Source organism: Lepisosteus platostomus, chromosome 14 (genome assembly GCF_059453375.1).
Source record: "Lepisosteus platostomus isolate fLepPlt1 chromosome 14, fLepPlt1.hap1, whole genome shotgun sequence".
NCBI classification, from domain to species: domain Eukaryota; kingdom Metazoa; phylum Chordata; class Actinopteri; order Semionotiformes; family Lepisosteidae; genus Lepisosteus; species Lepisosteus platostomus.
In genome coordinates, this window is record NC_142624.1 from 27,062,723 (window position 1) to 27,085,338 (window position 22,616).

Sequence of the window (22,616 nt, forward strand, 5' to 3'; positions counted from 1 at the left end):
ACTATATTGTATACATGCAACATGTTTCTTGTTTAAACGTAATTCCATCTCATTTAAACTAAAAAAATATTATTTTCTCAGTGGCGCTAATAAGGTTTTGTAGAATACAGAAAATTGGTTTGATACAAATGCCAGGAAGCTAGATAACTACTCATCTTATATTAGTTTGGTGCCTTGTTATGATTATCATGGTGAAGGTAAACAAAAATTCAGTATTCACACCTGAAAAAGGCTCCACAGCTGAAACGTTGTGTTCCTTTTCTTCTCTTTTCAGTATGGAATAAACCTCTGTTTGTTCCTTTACAGCCTACGCATGCTGACACAGCTAACTACTTAAATTCAGTCTTTACCCCTAAGCTGTAATCCTTCATTTTTTCTTTTCTACTGTATATCCGTTTGGATAAATTCAACTTTTGCCCAAACTACCGGAAAAAAAAAATCTTGTGTCTTTGATTAACTTGTGAGCAGACCACACTTACTAAACAAGACTCTCCGTGGATGGAAGTGTAAAACAAGGCAGTGCCAGCAAGACCTAGTTCTTACAAAATTGAAATTTTCCATTTAGGAAGCAACTTTTAAGTTTTAGTATTTATCAGGGCTAACTTTGTGAATTTTATTCTGTATTCTTGCCTTGTTTTGTTTTGTTTTGTTTTTTCCCAGAATCCTGAGCTGATCGAGTCAAGACTAGACAATGCCTGGTTCTGTTAAACTACGCAGCATCAAAAAAATAGGACACGAGAACAACGCCTATGAATTCTCTGATCCATGTAAGGATATCTTGCAGAATACAAGATATTTTAAAATAAATGTCCATCAGGCCCTGATTACACTGCAAAGTTTACTATAACAGTAATTAGTAATAACTGTATCGTAACAGGAAAAACATATCAGTAAGACAAACAATACCGGTAACAGAAAGTGTCTCAGGTTGATCACTTTTTTAACATATTATAGGATACAATAAAAAACAGAAGGAAATGCCCACAGAAAACAGCAAATAAAAATTTGGTTGGCTACCAAAAAACAAAATCATCTTTTAACTTTTCTAAAACAAATAGCACTACACTGAAGCTACACATGTGTACTTGTTAATGTTGTTGTTTTGTTTTCTTTATCAGTTGACAGCAAAAGGGATTATATGTAAGTTTTCAAGATTTACAACATACATATTTATATATTAACAAATATTAGGAACTGAATTTAAGCAATTCAATCACATTTTTATATTTGCGTTATAGGGATGAGAAATCCTCAAAAGATGAAAGCAGGTAAGTAAACAAATGTTCCTTAACATTTTCCTCATAGCCTTAACATTATTTCTATTTTGATTGATTTACTTTTTTTTGTAGGTCAAACAATAAGAAAGAAGAGGCAGCCATTAGGATTGGCTTCTTTCAGTTGGTAAAGTCTGCAGCTTTCAGTATTTGCAAATCAAAAATATCAGTTTTATACAGTATGTAATTGGAATAATGTATTTTCTCAGTTCTCTTGAAAAATGTTAGTTTGTAAGGGATTCAAGGACAGTTCATGAAATGTTCTGTTTATTTCTTTGCCTCTTCAGTCTAGCACATTTGGAGAGAACATCTTTGGAGTGCATTGTCTTCAAGAAAGGACTTGCATCATTCGATTTATTAAATTCACGGAGCTGCTCTAACAACTGTGGGCTTGATATAATTAGAATAGTACTGTAAATGCAACATTTTCCTATGTGTAGTACAAATTTAAACCTTTTGATGACACAGTGATTTCAAATAGAGGTTCCTGGTTCTTATTCAGCCCCTCTTGTTCTCTAGATCTGAATTCAAGTACATTTGGTTTGTGAGGGTACCTTATAGACAATGCAAAACAAGATTATTATCCGACTGGATGGTACATATACTGAAAATAGTTTTGCATGCTAGGCCTTGAAAAAAAATGCAGGATATGAATCTAAAAATATTCTTGTGCATATTAAGTGTTTCAGAAGAGCATTTGTCAACCACAGCTAATTAAAGATTAATTGTAAAATACAATGTTTATTTCATTTTTGAAGATGCTATATTAAGTTACAAGCATCCAGAAGAACAAACATTTTATCTTTATGCTCTTAAGTTTCTCTTATTCTTTTCAGTTTCGGTTTGCCACCTGCAAAGAAACATTTATGATGGTTATGGGGAGTTTGTGTGCAGTTGTACATGGTTCAGCACAGCCTTTGATGTTGCTGGTGTTTGGAATGCTGACTGACACTTTCATTGAATATGACATTGAACTGCAGGAACTTGTAAACCCTAACAAGCACTGCATTAATAATACAATACTTTGGAAAAATCAGACATTTGAATATAACATGGACATGAACATGACTAAATCCTGTGGGTAAGTTGATCTTTCTTTGTACAAGAACATGGACAAAAATATACCATAATTACCTGTAATTCTAGTCCAAAAATGCCCTACTAATCACACACTGAAACAAAGTGATTTTTATTTGATTAAATAAATATTCGATATGGACTCAATATGGAAAAATCATTGTTAATGCATATGATGCTGATGGTATAGAGAAACATTTCAAAATCCTTGTATTTACACTAAATGTAGATTTTCAATATTATATTTCACACTGGAAAAGTGCAACAGAAAAATAATAAAACATTCTGGGAACTATGTACAAATGAATGCACTGTAATGAGTTAAATCGTTTTATGTGTTTGGTCCAAAATGTAAGGCAAAATTATCAAACAATTATTAAATCAATTACAGAACTAATTATTAAACAAAAAAACTCTGTAGCCTTCACAGACATGGATTTATCAGCACCTATGCATATCACATTGTGTACACATAATACACCTTAATATTTTTCAGTGGCAATAAGAAATAACAGTTGTGATCTGATCAGAAATAGTCACAAGTCATCTGTAGGAGAGCTCTTGGAGTTCATCGCTCCACAGTTTGTTGCCTCTAATCCAAAAGACAAACAAACAGTATTGCAGACTATTTCAGAGGAGGTCATTGATTTGTACATCTCCGCATGTACTGTATGCTGAGGTGTATATTTTGACACATCATTTCTAGACAATGTGGGGAAATCAATAAAAACGACACAATTCTAGGATATATATTTAAAAGCATGAACATTAAGTCGTTCTTGTGTTAAAATTCGCAAATCGCTGCTATGTCCATTTGTGCGACAGAATTGTGCAAGGAGTTGGCAGGGGCTACTGGGCTAACCAGTGACCACCTGATGTTCTGTATATCAAGCAGTATGGAACAACTTCAAAGAGTTCAAATGTGCCTTTAGTGTTAACTTCTGTCTCCCTGGGTTGACACTGTGCCGATGGTAATATAGAAGATAAGCATTATCGATCCATAACCTGAATTTGGACTGGAGGCAGTAGTTGAGAAAGTGCCCTACTCTGTTTTAAATTTGGCACATATAGTTTATTGCACTAATGATTTTTCACATAACAATGCTAGAAGTAGAATTTCCGTTTTATGTTATAGCTATGTTAGTATATGTTATGTTATGTTTCCCCCCAAAAAACTGAATTTTTATGTTAAATAAAAGTAAAACATTTTTAGCAATGCACAATACTGTACTTTTTCTGTATCAGGTTCACTAGTCTGTAACATTCTGTAGTTGTAAAAGTAGTTTTCTCAAAAATACTAGAAAGGAGGAGAATTTCATGCTGAAAAGCGCAATGAAAGAATGAAAGTGTTAACTTTAAAATTAACTCAGCTCCACACTAAAACACTCCACACTAAAACACTTTCCCAGAAATAGTTAACTTGGCGGTGGTGAATTTCCAAAATCGAAGCCTAACTGTCTGTATTAATTACAGGCTGTTAGACATTGAAAAAGAAATGACCAAATTTGCTTTGTATTATGTTGGCATTGGATCTGGGGTCTTCCTCCTGGGATATTGTCAAGTAAGTATCAGTAATACCCAAGACAAGGAAAAGTTAGAAATGTGTTATTTTAAATTTGCGAGCCCACGTGTTATTAAATGAGCCACAAGGATTTTCTCTTCTGCTTTGCTGATAGTAATACAATCAATTCCAGAAGATCTCAGCAGGCAAAGTAAAACTTTGTCCCATCCTCCCTTGTTTTAACATGAATCCACCAACTGGATTTATTTACTTTCTCCAACCCCAGTGAAATCCCATTGGCAATGTGCAGTTGCTACATAACCAGAATATTGAATTAAGATTAATCTTGGAAATGATTTTTGTTATACATTTGTCACGATTAAAGCAAAATAAATCCCATTTGAATTTTTTAAAAAATCGAAATAATGAATCTAGAAGACACGTACTGGCATTTCTTTTCCAGATCTCTCTCTGGGTCGTGGCAGCCGCCCGTCAGATTCAGAAAATCAGGAAGTTGTATTTCAGGAAGGTGATGAGAATGGATATTGGCTGGTTTGACTGCAATTCCGTGGGAGAGCTTAACACAAGGATGTCAGAGTAAGAGATCTGTCCAAACCTTCTTGCTCAATTAAGAGCCAAAGGTGCTAATCATATTTGCATTCACATTCCCCGAGATACTGAGTGTTGTGTCCTGTTGCGGACTTTCACTGCCCTCGATCAACTGAAGTGTTAATCAAAACTTTCTACGTATTACATTGTACCCTATTTGATCATGAAACCCTGTAATTGGCTTTTGTTTCTTACTGTCCGTGCATAGTGTTGAGCAGCTCGTTTTACAATATGCGAATACGCACCCTGGAGTTTATTTTTTGTGTCTGTTTGTTCCAGTGACATCAATAAAATAAATGATGCCATTGCCGACCAAGTCGGGATATTCATTCAGCGCTTTACTACTTTTATCTGCGGGTTCCTGATGGGGTTTGTCCGAGGATGGAAGCTCACGCTAGTGATTCTTGCTGTCAGTCCACTGCTAGGAGTAGGGGCAGCGCTCATGGCTTTGGTAAGAAGAGCTCGAGTTTCTCATGAAAACGCACCAACAGACATCTTAATTAATGTAAAGACTTTCCACCCATTTCCACACCCTGTTTTCTTTTTCAGTTTGTTGCTAAACTCACTGGGTGGGAACTGCAAGCTTATGCTAAAGCAGGATCAGTGGCTGACGAGGTTCTCTCTTCCATAAGGACAGTGGCCGCTTTTGGAGGGGAGAAGAAAGAGGTTGAAAGGTAAGCAACTTGAAATACATCAACGAATCCTATTTTATTCTTGGAGTTGAGGAGAATTATTGCCATATCTGTCCCATTAATGAGACTTGTTGAACTAGATTACTCAAAACTATAGAAAAGCATTAAATCAGGTTCATAACCTTTTGTAGCTTCTGATCAATACATTAGTGGTGGATGCTGCACATTGGTGGTGGTGGAGGGGAGTCCCCATTACCTGTAAAGCGCTTTGAGTGGAGTGTCCAGAAAAGCGCTATATAAGTGTAAGCAATTATTATTATTATTATTATTATTATGAGGATGGCAGGTTAAGGCAAGATGGCTGCTTTGGCATAAACTACATTACCCATAAAGCTGGTGGGGGGGGGGGTTGAATGTCATACTGCCATGAGTCACCTGACCAGTTATAATGAGAACCAAGATAATTGGTCAGTTGGAAATTAAAGACCAGGAAGCTGCATTTTTAAAAAAAGAGAAAAGTGAAGCAGGAAGGAGAACAGAAGAAGAGAACAGTGAACAATGTATGACTTACTGGGTCTGTGTGACTCACTTTTCACAAAACTGCATTAATGTCCATATTGCTCTTCTATGATAACATTGGTGTCACTACATGAGGTAAGGTACTGTAGGATCACTCATAATATAATTTAGAATCCCTGCCTCCACCCATATTCACCTTACATCCTATTAATATTGGTGGTTATGACAGCTATCCTTATGGACATGTTGTTGTTCTCACAACAACACAAAACTCACCATTAAAATCATCTCGATTTTAATTCAGATATGCCCGAAAGTCTGCAAAAATAATGCATAGGTATCTAGTCTTGACTATTCCTTTGTGACATTTCATTGTACTTTGTCCATCCATCAATTTACCCCTGAAGAATAGCCAACAGCCTGTTCTTTTCTCTGTGTTCTTCACTCTGCAGGTATGATAGGAACCTTATCTCCGCCCAGAGCTGGGGGATCCGGAAAGGCTTGATCATGGGCTTCTTCACAGGTTATATGTGGTTCATTATCTTTCTCTGCTATGCGTTAGCTTTCTGGTATGGATCCAGTTTGGTTGTGGACACTCAAGAATACAGTCCAGGGACACTGTTGCAGGTATTTACTTCTTAATTAATACTTTTGCAAGTAACATTGGATATATCAGTAATTTTCTTTACTGGACCCCACACATGGTGCTAACATGTGTAACAGAACTCTTCAGAACTGTACACTCGATCCCTAGTTAGAACACAGTTTAAGCATAAATGACCGTGTTTATGCAATTTGTTGCAATTATGAAAGTGCTTTGAGATGTTTGCTTTCAGTCAACACCTTCGAACCAGGCAATTACCCCTGTGTAAAGGGTGGAGATCATCTGAAAGGAAAACACATTCTTTATTTAATCAAACTATTTTAACAAAACAAGTAAATTACTTAAGAGTCAAATGTTTCAAATCTTTAAAAACTGATGACATGGGGTGACCTTTTAGACCTGCTGGATTGCGAATCTACATGTCCAGTGTTGACCACCCCAATATATTGCTGAGACAATCCATACTATACATAATAAAAACACAATAGCTTCTTTAGCATGAAATTGCCCCTAGAGTTTAAAAAGTGATGATTAAGGGTAAATCATTAAACCTACTGGATTGTGGCTCTCAAGGATCAATGTCATTCATTCCTGCTATAAACGCTCAGAACACTCTCCCAGAAATATTCAAATCAGTTTGAAATTTAATGATTGCAACAGTAGAGAACAAATCAAACCTTTTTCCATTTCTAATTCATGTTCTTTAACATGGCCAATGCCTGCCACATTTTGAAAAAAGTGTTTCCTCTGCTGTGATTGCAGGTGTTTTTCGGAGTGCTTATTGGGGCCTTAAACCTGGGACAGGCTTCCCCATGCTTAGAAGCCTTTGCTTCTGGACGTGGAGCAGCAACAATTATCTTTGAGACCATTGACAGAGTGAGCTAACCAGTTTCCTCCTTGCTTGACTGCCTTTTCTAGGTAGTGTCTGGGTGGTATTGTAGAATGGGCCTCTAATTTCTTCACTGTGTTGACAGTGCTTACAAGGATTTTGAGAGCCTGACATTTTTTTGTTCCCTGATTTTCTATGAAAGCTACAGTCTTCATGATTACATCTTTGCTTGAAATTCACTGCCAGGGCGAGGAACTCTCAGAGACAGGTGTTCCACAATCATGCACTTCTATCATACACAGAGACCACTCAGCTAATTGTGTGGCTCCTTAAGGTATTTTTGTGCTCCTAAAATTAATTTATGTTAGCTACAGCAAAGAGTTTGAATACTTATGCAGTCGTGGTTTTTCGATTTCCCTTTCATAGTAATTATTTTTTTGCTTCTTTATTTTTTGTTGCTTTGAGCGTGTGAAGTACGTTGTGTATAAAACATTATTAATTGCTAATTACATCTGTAATGACCGTGGGCTTCGGGACGGAATGGAGCAGGAATGGAGCAGGTGTAGGACTCAGGAAAGGGGGCTAAACAACACACACAGGGGTTACAGCACTGCACCTACACTAACACAGACACGAAGGAAAGAGGCTGTCTCCTAGCTGTACAAAACTTCACAATTAGGAAATGAATCCTCTTGTGAGATAAATGTAACATTTTGATTTGATCTGTGTGTCTGATTTTTAGGAACCAGAAATTGATTGCATGTCAGATGCTGGATACAAATTAGACAGAATTAAAGGAGACATTGAGTTCCATAATGTCACTTTCCACTACCCCTCAAGACCTGATGTCAAGGTGCATTATTTTGGTTTATTTCAACAGTTTCTCCTCTATGTGCCAGCTATACAGCTATACTGTAGATGTATGGAAGCTAAGCATACATTTTGTCTTTTTAAATGTTACATTATAACCTGCTGTATGGTTTATACTGAAGACTTGCAATGTATTTCCCATTTTTTGAACAAACACCCTTAGCAGTGCTATGATCAGCTGCTATGATCATTTCACTTAACCACGGTATCGCGGTTTTTCCACAGATTTTAGATCAGCTGAACATGGTCATCAAGTCGGGAGAAACAACAGCTTTCGTGGGACCTAGTGGTGCTGGTAAAAGCACGGCTGTTCAGCTCATCCAGCGGTTTTATGACCCCAAGGAAGGCATGGTATGGCGATACAAGCACACAGATGCGGACACCTAAGTTATTACCACAAATACAAATTTGTACCCATACAAATCATGTGTCCGTATATCAATTGCAGAACTTTATGTGTAAGAGCTGTGGTACCTTTCAAACAAAATCAGATGATGCAGGTGAATATTTGAAGAGAAGTGAAGTTTGGGAGGGTCAACAGCGACAATCTGACTCAGCTGTTCCTAATCACCATCGTTACGGAAATGAGCTAAATGTATCGAACACAAACATGTCCCTTTGCATTTCGTCTCAAGCATCCATTCTCCACCCCATCTCCACCTTGGAGCTGCCCCTGTGTTCACTCAGTTTGAGTGGGGTTCAAACTTCTTCCTCCTGTTACCAGGTCGTTATTCGCTAACCAAAGGTTAAGCCAAACCTTTTCCACCACATATTTCAAACAGTCACAAAGCATTCAATTCTTATGTATTTTTTGTCCCCAGTGAAATCAGTTTCAGTTTTATGAATGGTTTATTGTAGTAGTATAGTGTGTGTAGGCTCAATACCTGATTTAAGAGACGTCTGCGGTGGTTCATGATAGAACTAGAAGTTGGGCTGAGATAGTACCTATGAAGATGTTTATTAGGCACATGGCCAATTTGCTTTCATACAAATGTTTTGAAACAGAATTATTCACAGAATGAACATGTTAAACAGCAAGGAAGAACACTACACGCTCTAGTTTAAGAGAACTCCATTTCCCATGTAGCTGTAATGGTTTAACATAGCTAACAAGAACTATAATTGGTTTCCCTCACACTTAAAAAAACATAAATGAAAAAGTTAAAAATGGAACAAACTGTGTATCAAACATACTGTATGTTAATGTTAAGTAATGTATATTTAACTGAATAATTGAAGACAGTGAAAAAAGGACATAAAAAACTCTGAGGTAGGGTCAGTGTTGTATCTTCCCTTAGAGCTACACATTCAATTAAGTTATGAATGTGTTTTAGGAAGGAGGAGAAATTCCAGAAGAGTGAAATCTTGAGTTTATGAGTACATTTCATTTTCAGTGTAGCTCTTCATTGATATCGTAATGTGGTTTGCATTAGCTATAACTCAATATACAGGGTATTTAAAATTTTGAAAGAAACCATAATTTATTTGTCTTACTCTCTTTAGCCACTTGATGTGCAAACATAATGAAAATTGAAACAGAATTTCATAGTTATTCTAACCCTAACTCAGCAATACAACTTGACCAATTTCATTGTTGCAAGAAGATATTATACAGTAAAAGCAGGAAGAGTGATGTACAGTATTTGTCTTAAGTTTCATTAAGTTTAATTTTTAGATTATACACCCAGTGAATTTTAGTGGATATTGCTTTGCATATTTGAATTATTATTAATTGAGTTACAAAGTGGATGGATCTATTCACATAATTTTGACCGCTTGTGTAATACTCTGTTGAAAGGTGACTCTGGATGGCCATGACATACGTAGCCTGAATATCCAGTGGCTGCGCTCTCTGATTGGCATAGTGGAACAAGAGCCCGTTCTGTTTGCCACCACCATTGCTGAGAATATTCGCTACGGGAGGAAAGATGCGTCAATGGAAGACATTGTGAGAGCAGCCAAGGAGGCCAATGCCTTCAGCTTTATCATGGACTTACCACAGGTACAGGCCCTTCCTTTGGAGTCCAATTTGAAAGTCTTATTCAAAAACCTGAATGTTCAAACTGAAGAATTCTAAGGGTAAGAGAAGCTACAGTAAACATCAGCTGGAACTAAAAAGAAGAAAAAAACTGACTTATCAAGTTGCAGAAGCACTCAGCTCTGTGAACTCAATATTTGATGCAAGTCCCTTTGGCAGCAATGACAAAATCAAGTCTTTTGCATTAAGTCTAAAAACTTCTTGGCAGAATTTGCCTTAGCTCACTAAATTTCTTGGCAATTGCTTACAGACAGTGGTTTTTAAGTCATTTCTCAGATTTTCAATGGGAATGTTATGCAGACAACAAAATCTGGGGGGGGGGAGTGAAGAAAACATGGGGAAAGAGGCATGCTAGGAGCTGGAAGGAAAACAGGGGGCGTGTCCATGGTGCACTGGTGTTCGGGGGAGGTGTGGCCGAGGCAAACAGTCCAAGGGAGTCCAAGGCAAATCCATGAGTGTAGCAAATGTCCAAGACCGGGTAATAAATCCTGACAGACAAACAGAGTTAAGAGCCGGAGCGGGATCCGGCGAAGGGTCGAGGGAATAAAAAGGGGGTAACGGGACCAGACGCTCCCTAATCCCGGACTCAGAAGGTCAGGACGCCGTGATGAAGCCTATGCCATCGAGTCGGTCCTGGACTCGCGGATAGGCGGGCTTCTGGGCATCCATCTTCCAAAGCTGAGCCCCCAATAGGCAGGAACGTCTGGCTTATATAGCACGGGGGGCTTGAACCGGTGGCAGGTGCAGGAGATGAGTATAAAACAAGGAAGGGCTGGAGCGTCCTTAAGAGGAGGGGTTTACGATTGTGACCCAAGGGCATATTCTTAAGCCACTCAAGCGTAGCTTTAACTTTCCGCTTTGGGTCATTACCTGGCTGAAAGGTAAAATTTTGTCCCAGTTTTACAGTAAATCTAAAGCAGATTTTCTGCTAAGATTTGCCAGTATTTTGCCCCATCTATGTTCCTATCATTGACATTAACAGGAACGCTTAGCATTTAGATCAAAACTTTAAAACTTTTTGTCACATGTTTGTAATATCCCATGAATGCTTTTTCCAGTTCCAAACAAGCCCCTTTTCTGTAGTGACTATATTCTGGACTGGAATATTGTTGACCCACAGACTCTGTCAAAGATGGAACTGGCCTCAAGTTGGCATCCTTAAACACTTTCCTCTTGGCCTGCCCCCTCAGTTTGAAGTTACGCCTGATCTAGGTAGTATCTGAGTGCCTTCCACTTTTTGGTGATGAACTTAACTCAAAGAAATATTAAGGTCTTTTAAAAGTTTGTATACCTTATTCCTGATCTATTCCTTAACACAGCTTTGTCGCAGTCGTTCTGAACGTTGCTTGCTTAAAGAAACAGAATATGAAAATGGTGCAAGGGTCTGAAAACTTTTGCAAGGCACAGAATGATTTTGTGCTATGTCATAACGTCATTTGTTACTCAGAAATTTGACACCCTTGTGGGGGAGGGCGGAGGACAGATGAGTGGGGGCCAGAAGCAGAGAATCGCCATCGCTCGAGCTCTCGTCAGGAATCCCAGAATCCTGCTGCTGGACATGGCCACCTCCGCGCTCGACAACGAGAGTGAGGCCGTGGTACAAGAAGCACTAGACAAGGTTTGCTCTTCTAAATTCAGTGTTTCACAAAACCATTCCAAAGCAGACAACCAAGAAAATCAGACAGCATAAGAAATTATGTTCACAATCATTTGCTACACAACAATGCAACTAATAACTACATTTTGAGCAAAAATCAATATGTGTACGAATCTAATTAATACCACAATAAGAAGTTCATAAATATAAAATTAGTAACTTTGTGACGTCTGAACTTCAAGCTTTTGATTTTCTCACTTGAAGTTTCAATTTTGTGTTTTGAGGTGCGGATGGGGCGCACCACTATTTCCATAGCCCATCGTCTTTCAACAATCAAGAACGCTGATGTGATCGTGGGCTTTGAACATGGCCAAGCTGTGGAGAGGGGGAAGCATGACGAGCTTCTGGAAAGAAAAGGGATTTATTTCACTTTAGTGACTCTTCAAACCCAAGGAGACAAAGCCCTCAATCAGAAGGCTCGGCAAAGTAAGTCTTGTGGCAAGAACTTTAGGGAACACAGCAAATAAAGATAATTACTGTATATAACTAATAATACAGTGTCACCATGGCTGATCTTTTTACTTCTGTACTTCTTGATCAATTTGTCTTAAGTGGCTGAGGATGAAGTGCCTGAAGAATGCGAGACGAGGAGTATGTTGCGGGCAGGGAGTTACCGGGCTAGTTTACGGTATGTCCTGCAAAATTGCACAAACAAATCACCCATTACATTAACAGTAAGTGAAATACACTGCCTTGCAAAAAAATTCAGACCAGTGTAAAGTTTGCAGTCATGACACTTTTAAGTAGCAATTAATATACAGTATGTTGCATACATGATTTTCTCCACACATTCAAAGCAAAGAAACAAACAAAAGGAAATTAATTTAGGTGCACAAAATTACCTTAATGACATATAGTTGAATTGCCTTTAAAAAATAATGTAAGAAATAGGTCATACTTATGCTTTTATTTTGTAATTTTAAAAAATGGGGACACCATAGGAATGGTCTGAATACTTTTGCAAGGCACTCTACTGTATTACCATAATGTATCATTAGTGGTTACATTATTGTGTTACCCAGTAATTAGACATATATTCTTGCCTTTACTACAATTTCTGTTTATTCAGCAGCACCTATTGTAATATTGCTCAGTAGTAAGTAGTTATACCACAGTGGAACAAAGTTTTTGAGAAACATCTTTGAGAAAACAACACAAAAGAAGAACAAGGCCGAAGGTTCTTGCAGCGGGTTTTCTATTCTTGATACAGTAAGCCCTACTTTCTCCTCAGAGCTTCAATTCGCCAGAGGTCTAGATCGCAGTTGTCCAACGTCATACCAGAGTCCTCTGTGCCTATTGCGGGTGAATTGGGACCAAGATCCTACACTCAGTCTGTTGCTTCACAGGATGTCAAAAGTAAGGTTAGTCTGAACAGTACTGACTGGTAATAATTGTAAATGCTCCACGTTCTCCCAAGATCTCTCAAGTAACCTAGACTCATCTGCCCGCTCGTCCTGTCCCCTATTTGTACTTCAGACTGAGGAGGAAGAGGAGCCAGTGGAGCCAGCTCCTGTGGCCCGGATACTGAAGTACAATGCACCAGAATGGCCCTACATGTTGTTTGGTACTTTGGGGGCTGCGGTGAACGGGGGAGTAAGCCCCATGTATTCTCTCCTGTTCAGCCAGATTCTCGGAGTAAGTGCAGGTTAAATGATATGAAAACTCTCTGTTGACCTCTGCCAGAGTAAGAAATCAATTTGGCCAAAAAGCACTGTTCCGTCTCTTTGAATTTCTAAACCACGGTTCGACTTTTGTGTTGCAGACATTTTCAATGCCCGATACAGAACAACAGAAAAGAGAAATCGATGGAATTTGCTTGTTTTTTGTGTTCATTGGACTCATTTCGTTTTTTACACAAATGCTGCAGGTAAAAAGAAAAGCCTTTTTTTAAATTAGCATTTGAAAATTCCGTGCAGTTTTCTGTAGCAAGTTACTACATCCTGACTCGCTCTTTCTCTCAGGGATATGCATTCTCCAAGTCAGGGGAACTTCTTACCAGAAGACTTCGCAAGCTGGGCTTTCAAGCCATGCTGGGACAGGAGATCGGGTGGTTTGATGACCACAGGAACAGTCCAGGAGCACTGACCACAAGACTTGCCACAGATGCTTCCCAAGTCCAGGGAGTGAGTTAAATAGAATAGGAGATACCAGTAACCTAGATTTTACTGTATTACTGAAATACAGTTTATTGAGTGGTAGCACATTACTAACATTTTAGTAAAAAATGATTGGTATTAGCTTTTATTACCTAAATATAAGTAACATGTTCCCAACTAGCCTTTGAAACAAATGTTGGGAGTTGCCTGACATTTATTAAATGCTAGGATATAATTCATTTACAACTAACTTGCTGTGTCTCACAGCTGTTTCCAGTTGCAATGTATTTCTTTCTCAGTTTCTGCTATTGTCCAATACCTTTCCCATTTAATTGTAGTGCCTTGCAAAAGTATTCAGACATTTCCTGTGATGTCCTATTTTGTGAAAATAATACAAAATAATGAATACACATTTTTTAAATGAAAATTTAATTTTTGCACGATTTCGCCAGCAAATGATTAATTATGCCAAATGCAGAAGTATTCAGACCTATGAATTCGATATTTGGGTGACACACCTATGGCAGCAAGTACAGCCACAGGTTTTTTCCTGATTTTTGCAAGTTTTGCCCATTGTTTGTCTTGAAGGAAGGTGAATGCTCATTCTAATTTCTCAATTTTAAGTCTTTAATAGACTGAAACTCTAGACACTGTGTGCTTTTACAGTATATACTCTTCTAATGATCTGTGCCTTTATATTACATTGTCCTGAGTTATTTTAAAAGCTTTTTAGTCTTCTTGGTTGAATTTTTGCATGAAATTCACTTACCTTATGAATTTATTCTGAAATCATGTGAACCAACTTTACTGCATACTGACAGAGGTCGCTCAACTTGTTGTGGCTCATTAAGGTCATTTTGTGCACCTAAATTGATTTAGGTTTGCCACAGCAAAGGGTTTGCTACTTATGCAATCACGACTTTTTGCTGTCTCTCTTTATGTCTTTTCTCACATGCCTGCAGTTCCCCACTATATGCAGGGTCTGCATTGTAAGACATGTGAGTGGTAATATTTTGTGTTCTGATTCCAGGCCACAGGCTCTCAGATAGGCATGATAGTGAACTCTCTGACTAATGTTGGAGTTGCCATCATTATCTCATTCTACTTCAGCTGGAAACTCAGCTTAGTCATCATGTGTTTCTTGCCGTTCTTGGCATTATCTGGTGGATTTCAAGCAAAAATGCTGACAGGCTTTGCAAAGCAGGACAAGGACGCGATGGAGGCAGCAGGAAGGGTAGGTTTATGAATATTTCTTTTTGAATTGTAAAAGAAATAGAATTTTGGAGTTCTACAGTAATCGGCAGCAAATACAGTATACTGTATGTGAATGTTGGGTTTACTACGTCTAATTTAATTTGCACTTTTTTTCAAAAGTGAAATATTCACCTTAACAGCATTATATTAGGAAATGCTTCATGGTTGGTAATAGTCTTCCTTTTACAGTACATGTTTGATCCATCGCCAATCAATCACAGGGCACATACTGTACATTCGCACCAGGGCAAATTTTCCCACAAGCCAATTACCCTACCAGTATGTCTTTGGTCTGTTTGAATAAACCAGAGGACCCAGAAGAAGCTCTCGCACAAACAGGAAGAACATACAAACTCCACATAGATAGCACCCGATGTATTGATCCCAGGGCCCAGGTGGTGTAAGACACTAATTTTAACCACTGCACTACCGTGTGGCCCTGTTGTGAGGGGAGAGTTTACACTGAGGCACACAGACTCTCTCTACCTTGGAGGTCCAGACCAGGGGTTTCATCCTGGGAAGCCTGTGTTGTAGATCAACTACCAAAGCACAGGAGTTACCTTGTGAAGCACACTGAGTGGATGCTTGCCTTGTACTACTGAGTCTCTTGCCCCTAGAGGGGCAAACCCTAAGACTCCAGGGCAGAGCTGGTGTAGCACCCCTAATGATCTTGCAAGGCTAATTCCTTTGGAGAAGGCTCAAAAGGTGAACCTTAGCGACTAGTTGATTGGATTCCAGATAAGGTCATATCTGTGAGGCAAGCTTTTAAAACAAACTTTTTTATTTAGACGCCTTAGAGGGATCACAGATTTAAAGCAGTACAGGATTCATATGGCAATACCAAGGAGGGCTAAGCAGGTACAAAATAGAAGAAAACAATAAGCTTACTGATTTCAGGAGTCTTCAAAAGAAGAAAAAAACAATCTAACGTGTAAAACAAAATACTTTTTCCTAGTCCCACTGGTCCCTAATCTAATCCTAGTCCAAGCAGTCTGACCTTTGATCTAACTAAACCCCACATTGAGTAATCTGCTCTGAAGTAATACAGAGAGAATCTCCAGTTTCACAAGTACATTCTCTCAGTCAAGACAAAGAGCTCATTCTTTGTGCGCAAAATCTGAGGTTCTGTTTTCTTTTTTTTCTGCGGTTTTCAGGGCTGAGGTTGTCATCTGCCCATTTAAGATCTTCTAGAGTCTCTTCCTGTTGTTCTGCTCTAGTTTTCCTCTCAGGGGCCAGACCAGTAGCAGGGAGGACTGAGGCACTCCAGATGATCCTTCTGATCCTGGCACTCCCTCGACACTGCGCTTATTCTGTGAACATTCATTTAAGAAGCTTTTCTTCACAGTTTAACTTCAGTCAAATATGTTGTTTAAAATTACCCAATCAAAAAGCTTATTAGGCATTAAAAATACTTCATATTTGTCTTCAGAAACAAAATTAGGTCTTATACTGAGCCTCAAACAACCACACCACAATCTTATATACCTTTATGACTCCAAAACACAACAAAAAAAAACTTTTTTTTTCTTTCCATTGCAGATTTCAGGAGAAGCGCTGAACAACATTAGAACAATTGCTGGCCTTGGGAAAGAGAAGACGTTTGTCGAAATGTATGAGGCGCAGCTTGAATCTCCATATAAGGCGGCCATTAAAAAAGCCAATGTATATGGAGCTTGCTATGGTTTTGCTCAGTGTGTGGTGTTCATGGCCAACTCAGCGTCTTACAGGTTTGGAGGATACCTGGTCAGTGAAGAGGGACTCCACTTCAGCTACGTGTTCAGGTGCCTGTTTCTTTGTGAAGTTGATGTCCTTCTGATTTTGACTGGGCAACTTCAGTTTGAAGCTCATGTTTTCTTTTTACCTCCCCTTTGCTCTAGAGTGATCTCGGCTATAGTTACAAGTGGAACTGCTCTGGGGAGAGCTTCGTCCTATACACCAGATTATGCAAAAGCCAAAATCTCGGCTGCGAGGTTTTTTCAACTTCTTGACCAGGTTCCCAAAATCAATGTTTATAGTGAGGAAGGGGAAAAATGGGTAAGACTGGTATTATTGTGTTTTACAGTAAATACAGTACTGTATGTGTATAGTGTACATTGCATATACATGTAATGCACTATACAGTACTCAAACATTAATACAGTCTATGAATTTATATGATACATATACAAGGGTTATAAGCCATTATTTTAAGCCATTATTTGCTATCTCTATTAATTATGGCAGACACTTTTACCAGAGTTTTTCACAGTTCTGTGGAGGAGGGTTTGGTTTTTGATAATATCAAACTACAAAGTGTTTTTAGCTTTTTTGGGCTGTGTGGAATCAGGGTCTATAAGAGGCAGCTAAATAACTAAACATAGTCAGTCTCTGATGGACCATACTCTTGGTACTATACTGTACGTGTACTATATCTGCAACATGATCTCTGTAGCATGAGGTGTCAGACAGTGTCACTTGCGATAAATTTGATTTGCAAAGCAAATTGCACACAGATTGCTAACCTTATTGTGGCAGATGTTGTTAATGTGTCTCTGTCATAAACTGCTTGTTTATAAGTGCGTTACTATGGCATTAGGAATTCTACCATGTTAATTTGCCTAAAGCGTTCATGGTCTCTGAAGGACTAATTAACATAAAAGTCACTCTGTTCTTTGCTGGGGTAGTGTTAAGTGAAGTGCATTTATCATCTCCAAATTGCAGATGCCAGTGGTTTCCAGGCAGCAGTTATATGGGATTTTTGTGTCTTAAAAATGCCTGGTTAGATCACTTGCATCATCTGCAAACAGTCTCCTCAACACAGTTCTTTTATGTACTTATTTTTGGTTGGCATCCAAACTGACTTGTGTTAAATATGCCATGAACATTCAATGCTTGTCAGAAATGATCAGGATATGCATTTTAGACATTCGTAAATAATCTGTTTTCTGATTTTATGTTTTACACTTTAAACATAGTTATGTGAACTACCGTATACTGCATTATCCAGAATTACAGTATTTCAATCTGCTCAATGGTTTATGAAAATAAGAATTTTGTACACATTTGGTTCTTAAGAGTAATAGATCATGTGTTCTGTAAGTCTGATTGATACAGAATTACAATATTTTGGTTTAATGTTAACTTGTGTCATTTATAGTATAATTGTGAAATATTGTATTAAGATTTTTGTTTTTTATTCTATTCTGTTTTTGTTTTTCTATTTTCACTTTTTACCATCTGATTGCCTTGGATCTTAGTAGCTGTAGTAAAGTATAGGCTAAATAATTTGAATAACATTTGTGTTGATTTGGCAGTTTTGACATGTAATACACTAGAGATTGGCAGTGACTTAACTTCATGGGTGTCAAATATCCTATTCACAGTTTTCTTCTTCCCAATAGTCAAACTTCAAAGGAGACATTGAATTCATGGACTGCAAATTCACATATCCAGCCCGACCAGATATCACAGTGCTCAATGGCTTGAGTGTGTCTGTGAAGCCTGGACAGACCTTGGCCTTTGTAGGAAGTAGTGGCTGTGGTAAGAGTACAAGTGTTCAGCTGCTGGAGAGATTCTACGATCCAGATGAGGGAAAAGTAGTAAGTTCAATAAAGAGGCTTTTATTGACATGAAACTAACACAAGGCAAGCCATTATCCAATAAGACAGGAGACCTTAAAACTGACGCTTAGGGATATAGATTAGGGACACTTAGGGATGGGGCGGTGTGGTGGATCTGAGCCTGTGGCTGGAAGGTTGCTGGCTCGTATCCCATGGCCAGCAGAGGAATCCTACTCTGGTGGGCCCCTGAGCAAGTCCCTTAACCCCAAGCTTCTCTCCCTGTCTGTGTGTCTCATGGAGAGCAAGTTGGGAAAGACAAATTCCTAATACAAGAAATTGTATATGGCCAGTAAAGTGATCTTCTTCTATTTACACTAGTTTTAAGCCAGCCAGCCAGCCAGCAGCCATATCACTCTGCAACTTACAGCTGCCAACCCACTGAAACTAAGCAGGTGTGAGCCTGGTCAGTACCTGGATGGGAGACCTCCTGGGAAAAACTAAGGTTGCTGCTGGAAGAGATGTTAGTGGGGCCAACAGGGGATGCTCACCCTGTGGTCCATGTGGGTCCTAATGCCCCAGTATAGTGACAGGGACACTATACTGTAAACAGGTGCTGTCCTTTGGATGAGATGGAAGACCGAGGTCCTGACTCTCTGTGGTCATTAAAAATCCCAGGGCGTTTCTTGAAAAGAGTAGGGGTGTAACCCTGGTGTCCTGGCCAAATTTTCCATTGGCGTGTAAGCAATTATTATAATTATTATTATTGTTGTTAAATAAAACAGTTCACCTAAGAAAATGATTAAATAGGAATCTTGAACATAAAACATATTAGGTTAAAGTATGTCAATAGTTTGTTACACAGATAATTCAGGTGACATGAAAATCAAAAGGCCTGCCAGCCCTAATTAAAAAAGTGATTTAGGTATGAACAATCTTAATTTTATTATTTTTTCAGCCATTACTGCATGTGCTTTAGAAGGGACAAATACGGGTTCTACAGGTTTAATGCTTTTTTGTATTTGTCATTGTAGCGGATAGATGGACATGACACCAGGAACGTCAATGTATCCTTCCTGAGGTCAAAAATTGGAATTGTTTCTCAGGAGCCTGTATTGTTTGACTGTAGCATTGCTGAAAATATTAAATACGGCATCAACATGCATGAAGTCAGCATGAATGAAGTCATTTCTGCTGCAAAAAAAGCTCAGCTGCATGATTTTGTCATGTCCCTGCCAGAGGTAAGAAATGTTTGGAAACTATCCAATAAAGGTCAAATTAATATATCAGTTCATTACTATGAAGATCTTTATCCATCGCTTCCTTCAAAACAGACATTACTACAGTAGGTAACCACAGTATGTCATATTAGTTTGACAAAACATATGCAATGCAATGAGAAAAAAGCCCTGTACAGACTTACTGGAAAGTGTGCTTCATGTTAATTTTTAATGGAATTAAAGGCTACTTTTGTATTCTACAGAAGTACAACACCAATGTTGGTTCCCAGGGGTCACAGCTATCTCGTGGACAGAAGCAGCGTATTGCCATTGCTAGAGCCATCATTCGAGATCCAAAGATTTTACTGCTGGATGAAGCAACATCTGCATTAGACACAGAGAGTGAAAAGGTAATAATCACTCTCTAGAATATTACCACTGCTAGGAGTGGTACGGTATACCATTATGACAGCATATCACTGTTTAAGATTATAATATAATGGAACTCAAAAACTGAGACTCAATGATTATTGAAAGGACACCATCCCTTACCAGGATGAATTGCAAGAATCTTTGTGAAACCGTGCAACTGCATGGATATGTTAACTTTTATTTCATCCTATACAACCTGCATTGGAGCATATTGGAGCCTAGAAGGTCCTGTTTTGGATCTAAAAATTAAGATGATGTAAGGGGGAAGCTATAGATGTCGAAAAGCATTCAGTACCAATTCAGACCTGGGCGTTACTAATAATCAGAGTAACCTTTATTTTATGTTTTGCAGACTGTCCAGGCTGCGTTGGACGAAGCCAGACAAGGAAGGACTTGCATTGTCATTGCTCATCGCCTATCGACAATTCAGAATTCCAATATTATAGCTGTGATGTCTCGAGGATATGTGATAGAGAAAGGTACCCATGATGAACTCATGGCAGTAAAAGGCGCTTATTACAAGCTAGTCACAACAGGTGCACCTATTAGCTAATCGTTTTGTTACGATTGTCGTGGTCGCACGATAACACAATTATGCACCCACAAAATGTGATATTATGCAGGTCCGTCACATCTTTGTGTATACATAATTGCTGAGGCTGTGATGAGCATTATGGAGGATTTAATTTCATTGTGATGGTTGACAGATTCAAAAGCCCCCAAATATATTCATACACTTACTGAGCTATAAACGTTGATTTAGCACAGAACATGTAGGTGTGTACATTTTTTCAGTATCTCTGAATTGAAATCTTTTAAAAATGGATACAAAGGCGTACAGAACACTGAACAGTAAATACAATTACTAAAAAAAACAATTCGTTTTTCTAAATGCACTATGTCAAAATGTGTTAATTCCCTGTAAATGTGTTGGAAATAATAACTGTCCATGTAATCTTCTAATGTTATTTAGTTATCTGGTCGTTTCACAAAAGGCTCAGGAAAGTTAACATAAGTTGAACAATAAAACCTTATACTCAGTGCCTCATCTCTAGGAAAATTAGGGAACTGTCCAAAAATCTAAGGTAAAAGATTAATCTCCTTCAATCACTGTACATACTATTACTGTATATACAGTATAAATCCATAAGACATCCAAGTTTTGACTGTGGATACCAACATGTGAAAGGCTAGGTGACACATGAGGGCAACAACCCGTTGTGAATATGCAAACTATGGCAAGTGTCTCTATTGGGATAGTGTCTCTAATTACTACTGTTCAATCATGGCATGAATCTGGTTAATGTCTGTAACAGAGCAATATAAAAGAAAAGACACATACATGCCAAATTTGACGTGTATTTTTATATATGACATTATACATTATACATACTGTATATTTGACATTATAAAGCAGAACTGCATTATGTGGCTCGATGGAATATATACTGTACTGAATTAAATTGTTTCTATTCTATATCTTCTGGTGTTGGGGACCTTATTAAAACTGAGGGCACTTGTCAGAGGCAATGAAATTCTTATTGTTGTGTGAACAATTCTGAAAACTATGCAATTGAATTGCAACCAATACCAAATAAGTATTTGCATTTTTCCTAAAAATGTATTTAAGCATATTACATTGTACCAAGGCTGTGAATAGTTTGGAGTCAAATGTACAGTATATCAATGTTTTAAAATTATATACTGACTACACTCTTTATTTCTTTCTTAAACAGGAGAAACATTTATATTTAAAATGTAATATTTTTAAGTTTATATCTTTAAATTTAACTGACATTTGAAATGGAATGTTTTGTTTTTTAATTTAATGGACAAACCCTGAAATCTTTTATTTTTGGTTGTTTAATTTAATGGTGGACATAATATATATTGTTAGTTATGGATGTGTGACCTTATTTAGCTAAAGAGTACATACCATACATACATTCAGTAACGACCTGAAAGAAATACACTGTCTAATGACACTGATCTACAGTACATAAACGTATTGATCAACTGCTGACTAGAGAACAATCATTGAAGGAGCTTTGGTTTTTTAGGGGGGATTCTGAATTAAGACTTTTCTGTCAGAATTTCACAGTATTATATAGGACTCCATCTAGTTAAAATTATAGAAGTACTGAGTATAGAAGCTTCAAGTCATTGGCTCCTCAGCCAAGCATACACACCAGATGTTTAAATCCTCTCAAACTGAGCAGGATTACTATTGCAGCAACGGAAGGGTAAAACTAACCTGACTAAATGCCAAGGCATAACTGAGCTGATTACATAAATGCCATTCATGAGTTAACTGAACATATGGCAACAGCAGTTTTGTCACTGTCTAGGAAATATAAATTGAATCATTAATGATGTCTGGCTGTACATATTAACATTATCCATTGAGCCTGTTGTGCAGGATCGAAATGTACTGTACCATGTAATTTTTATTATATAAGACAGCACAA

The 22,616-nt window shown here is 38.0% G+C and overlaps 1 protein-coding gene across 1 annotated transcript; it reads left to right on the plus strand.

Annotated features, from left to right (window-relative positions):
- The first annotated feature begins 659 nt into the window (after positions 1-659).
- LOC148649134 (bile salt export pump-like) lies at positions 660-21,627 on the plus strand. Its single transcript, XM_088605390.1, has 28 exons — positions 660-767; positions 1,119-1,140; positions 1,239-1,268; positions 1,350-1,401; positions 2,111-2,355; positions 3,825-3,912; positions 4,316-4,449; positions 4,741-4,912; positions 5,011-5,135; positions 6,065-6,239; positions 6,979-7,092; positions 7,788-7,898; positions 8,141-8,266; positions 9,714-9,917; positions 11,401-11,571; positions 11,835-12,036; positions 12,163-12,238; positions 12,842-12,971; positions 13,087-13,245; positions 13,373-13,477; positions 13,572-13,733; positions 14,737-14,940; positions 16,500-16,741; positions 16,838-16,994; positions 18,341-18,538; positions 19,531-19,737; positions 19,980-20,126; positions 20,501-21,627. Exons 1-28 carry the CDS (start codon positions 692-694, stop codon positions 20,699-20,701), a joined length of 4,035 nt encoding a protein of 1,344 aa, XP_088461516.1. The 5' UTR covers positions 660-691; the 3' UTR covers positions 20,702-21,627.
- Positions 21,628-22,616: the final 989 nt, after the last annotated feature.

Coding starts and splice junctions, on each gene's coding strand:
- LOC148649134 (XM_088605390.1), top strand. CDS start 692: ATGCCTGGTTCTGTTAAACTACGCAGCATCAAAAAAATAGGACACGAG. Junction 12,972..13,086: donor CACAGGATGTCAAAAGTAAG/GTTAGTCTGAAC, acceptor TTTGTACTTCAG/ACTGAGGAGGAAGAGGAGCC. Junction 20,127..20,500: donor TAGACACAGAGAGTGAAAAG/GTAATAATCACT, acceptor TATGTTTTGCAG/ACTGTCCAGGCTGCGTTGGA.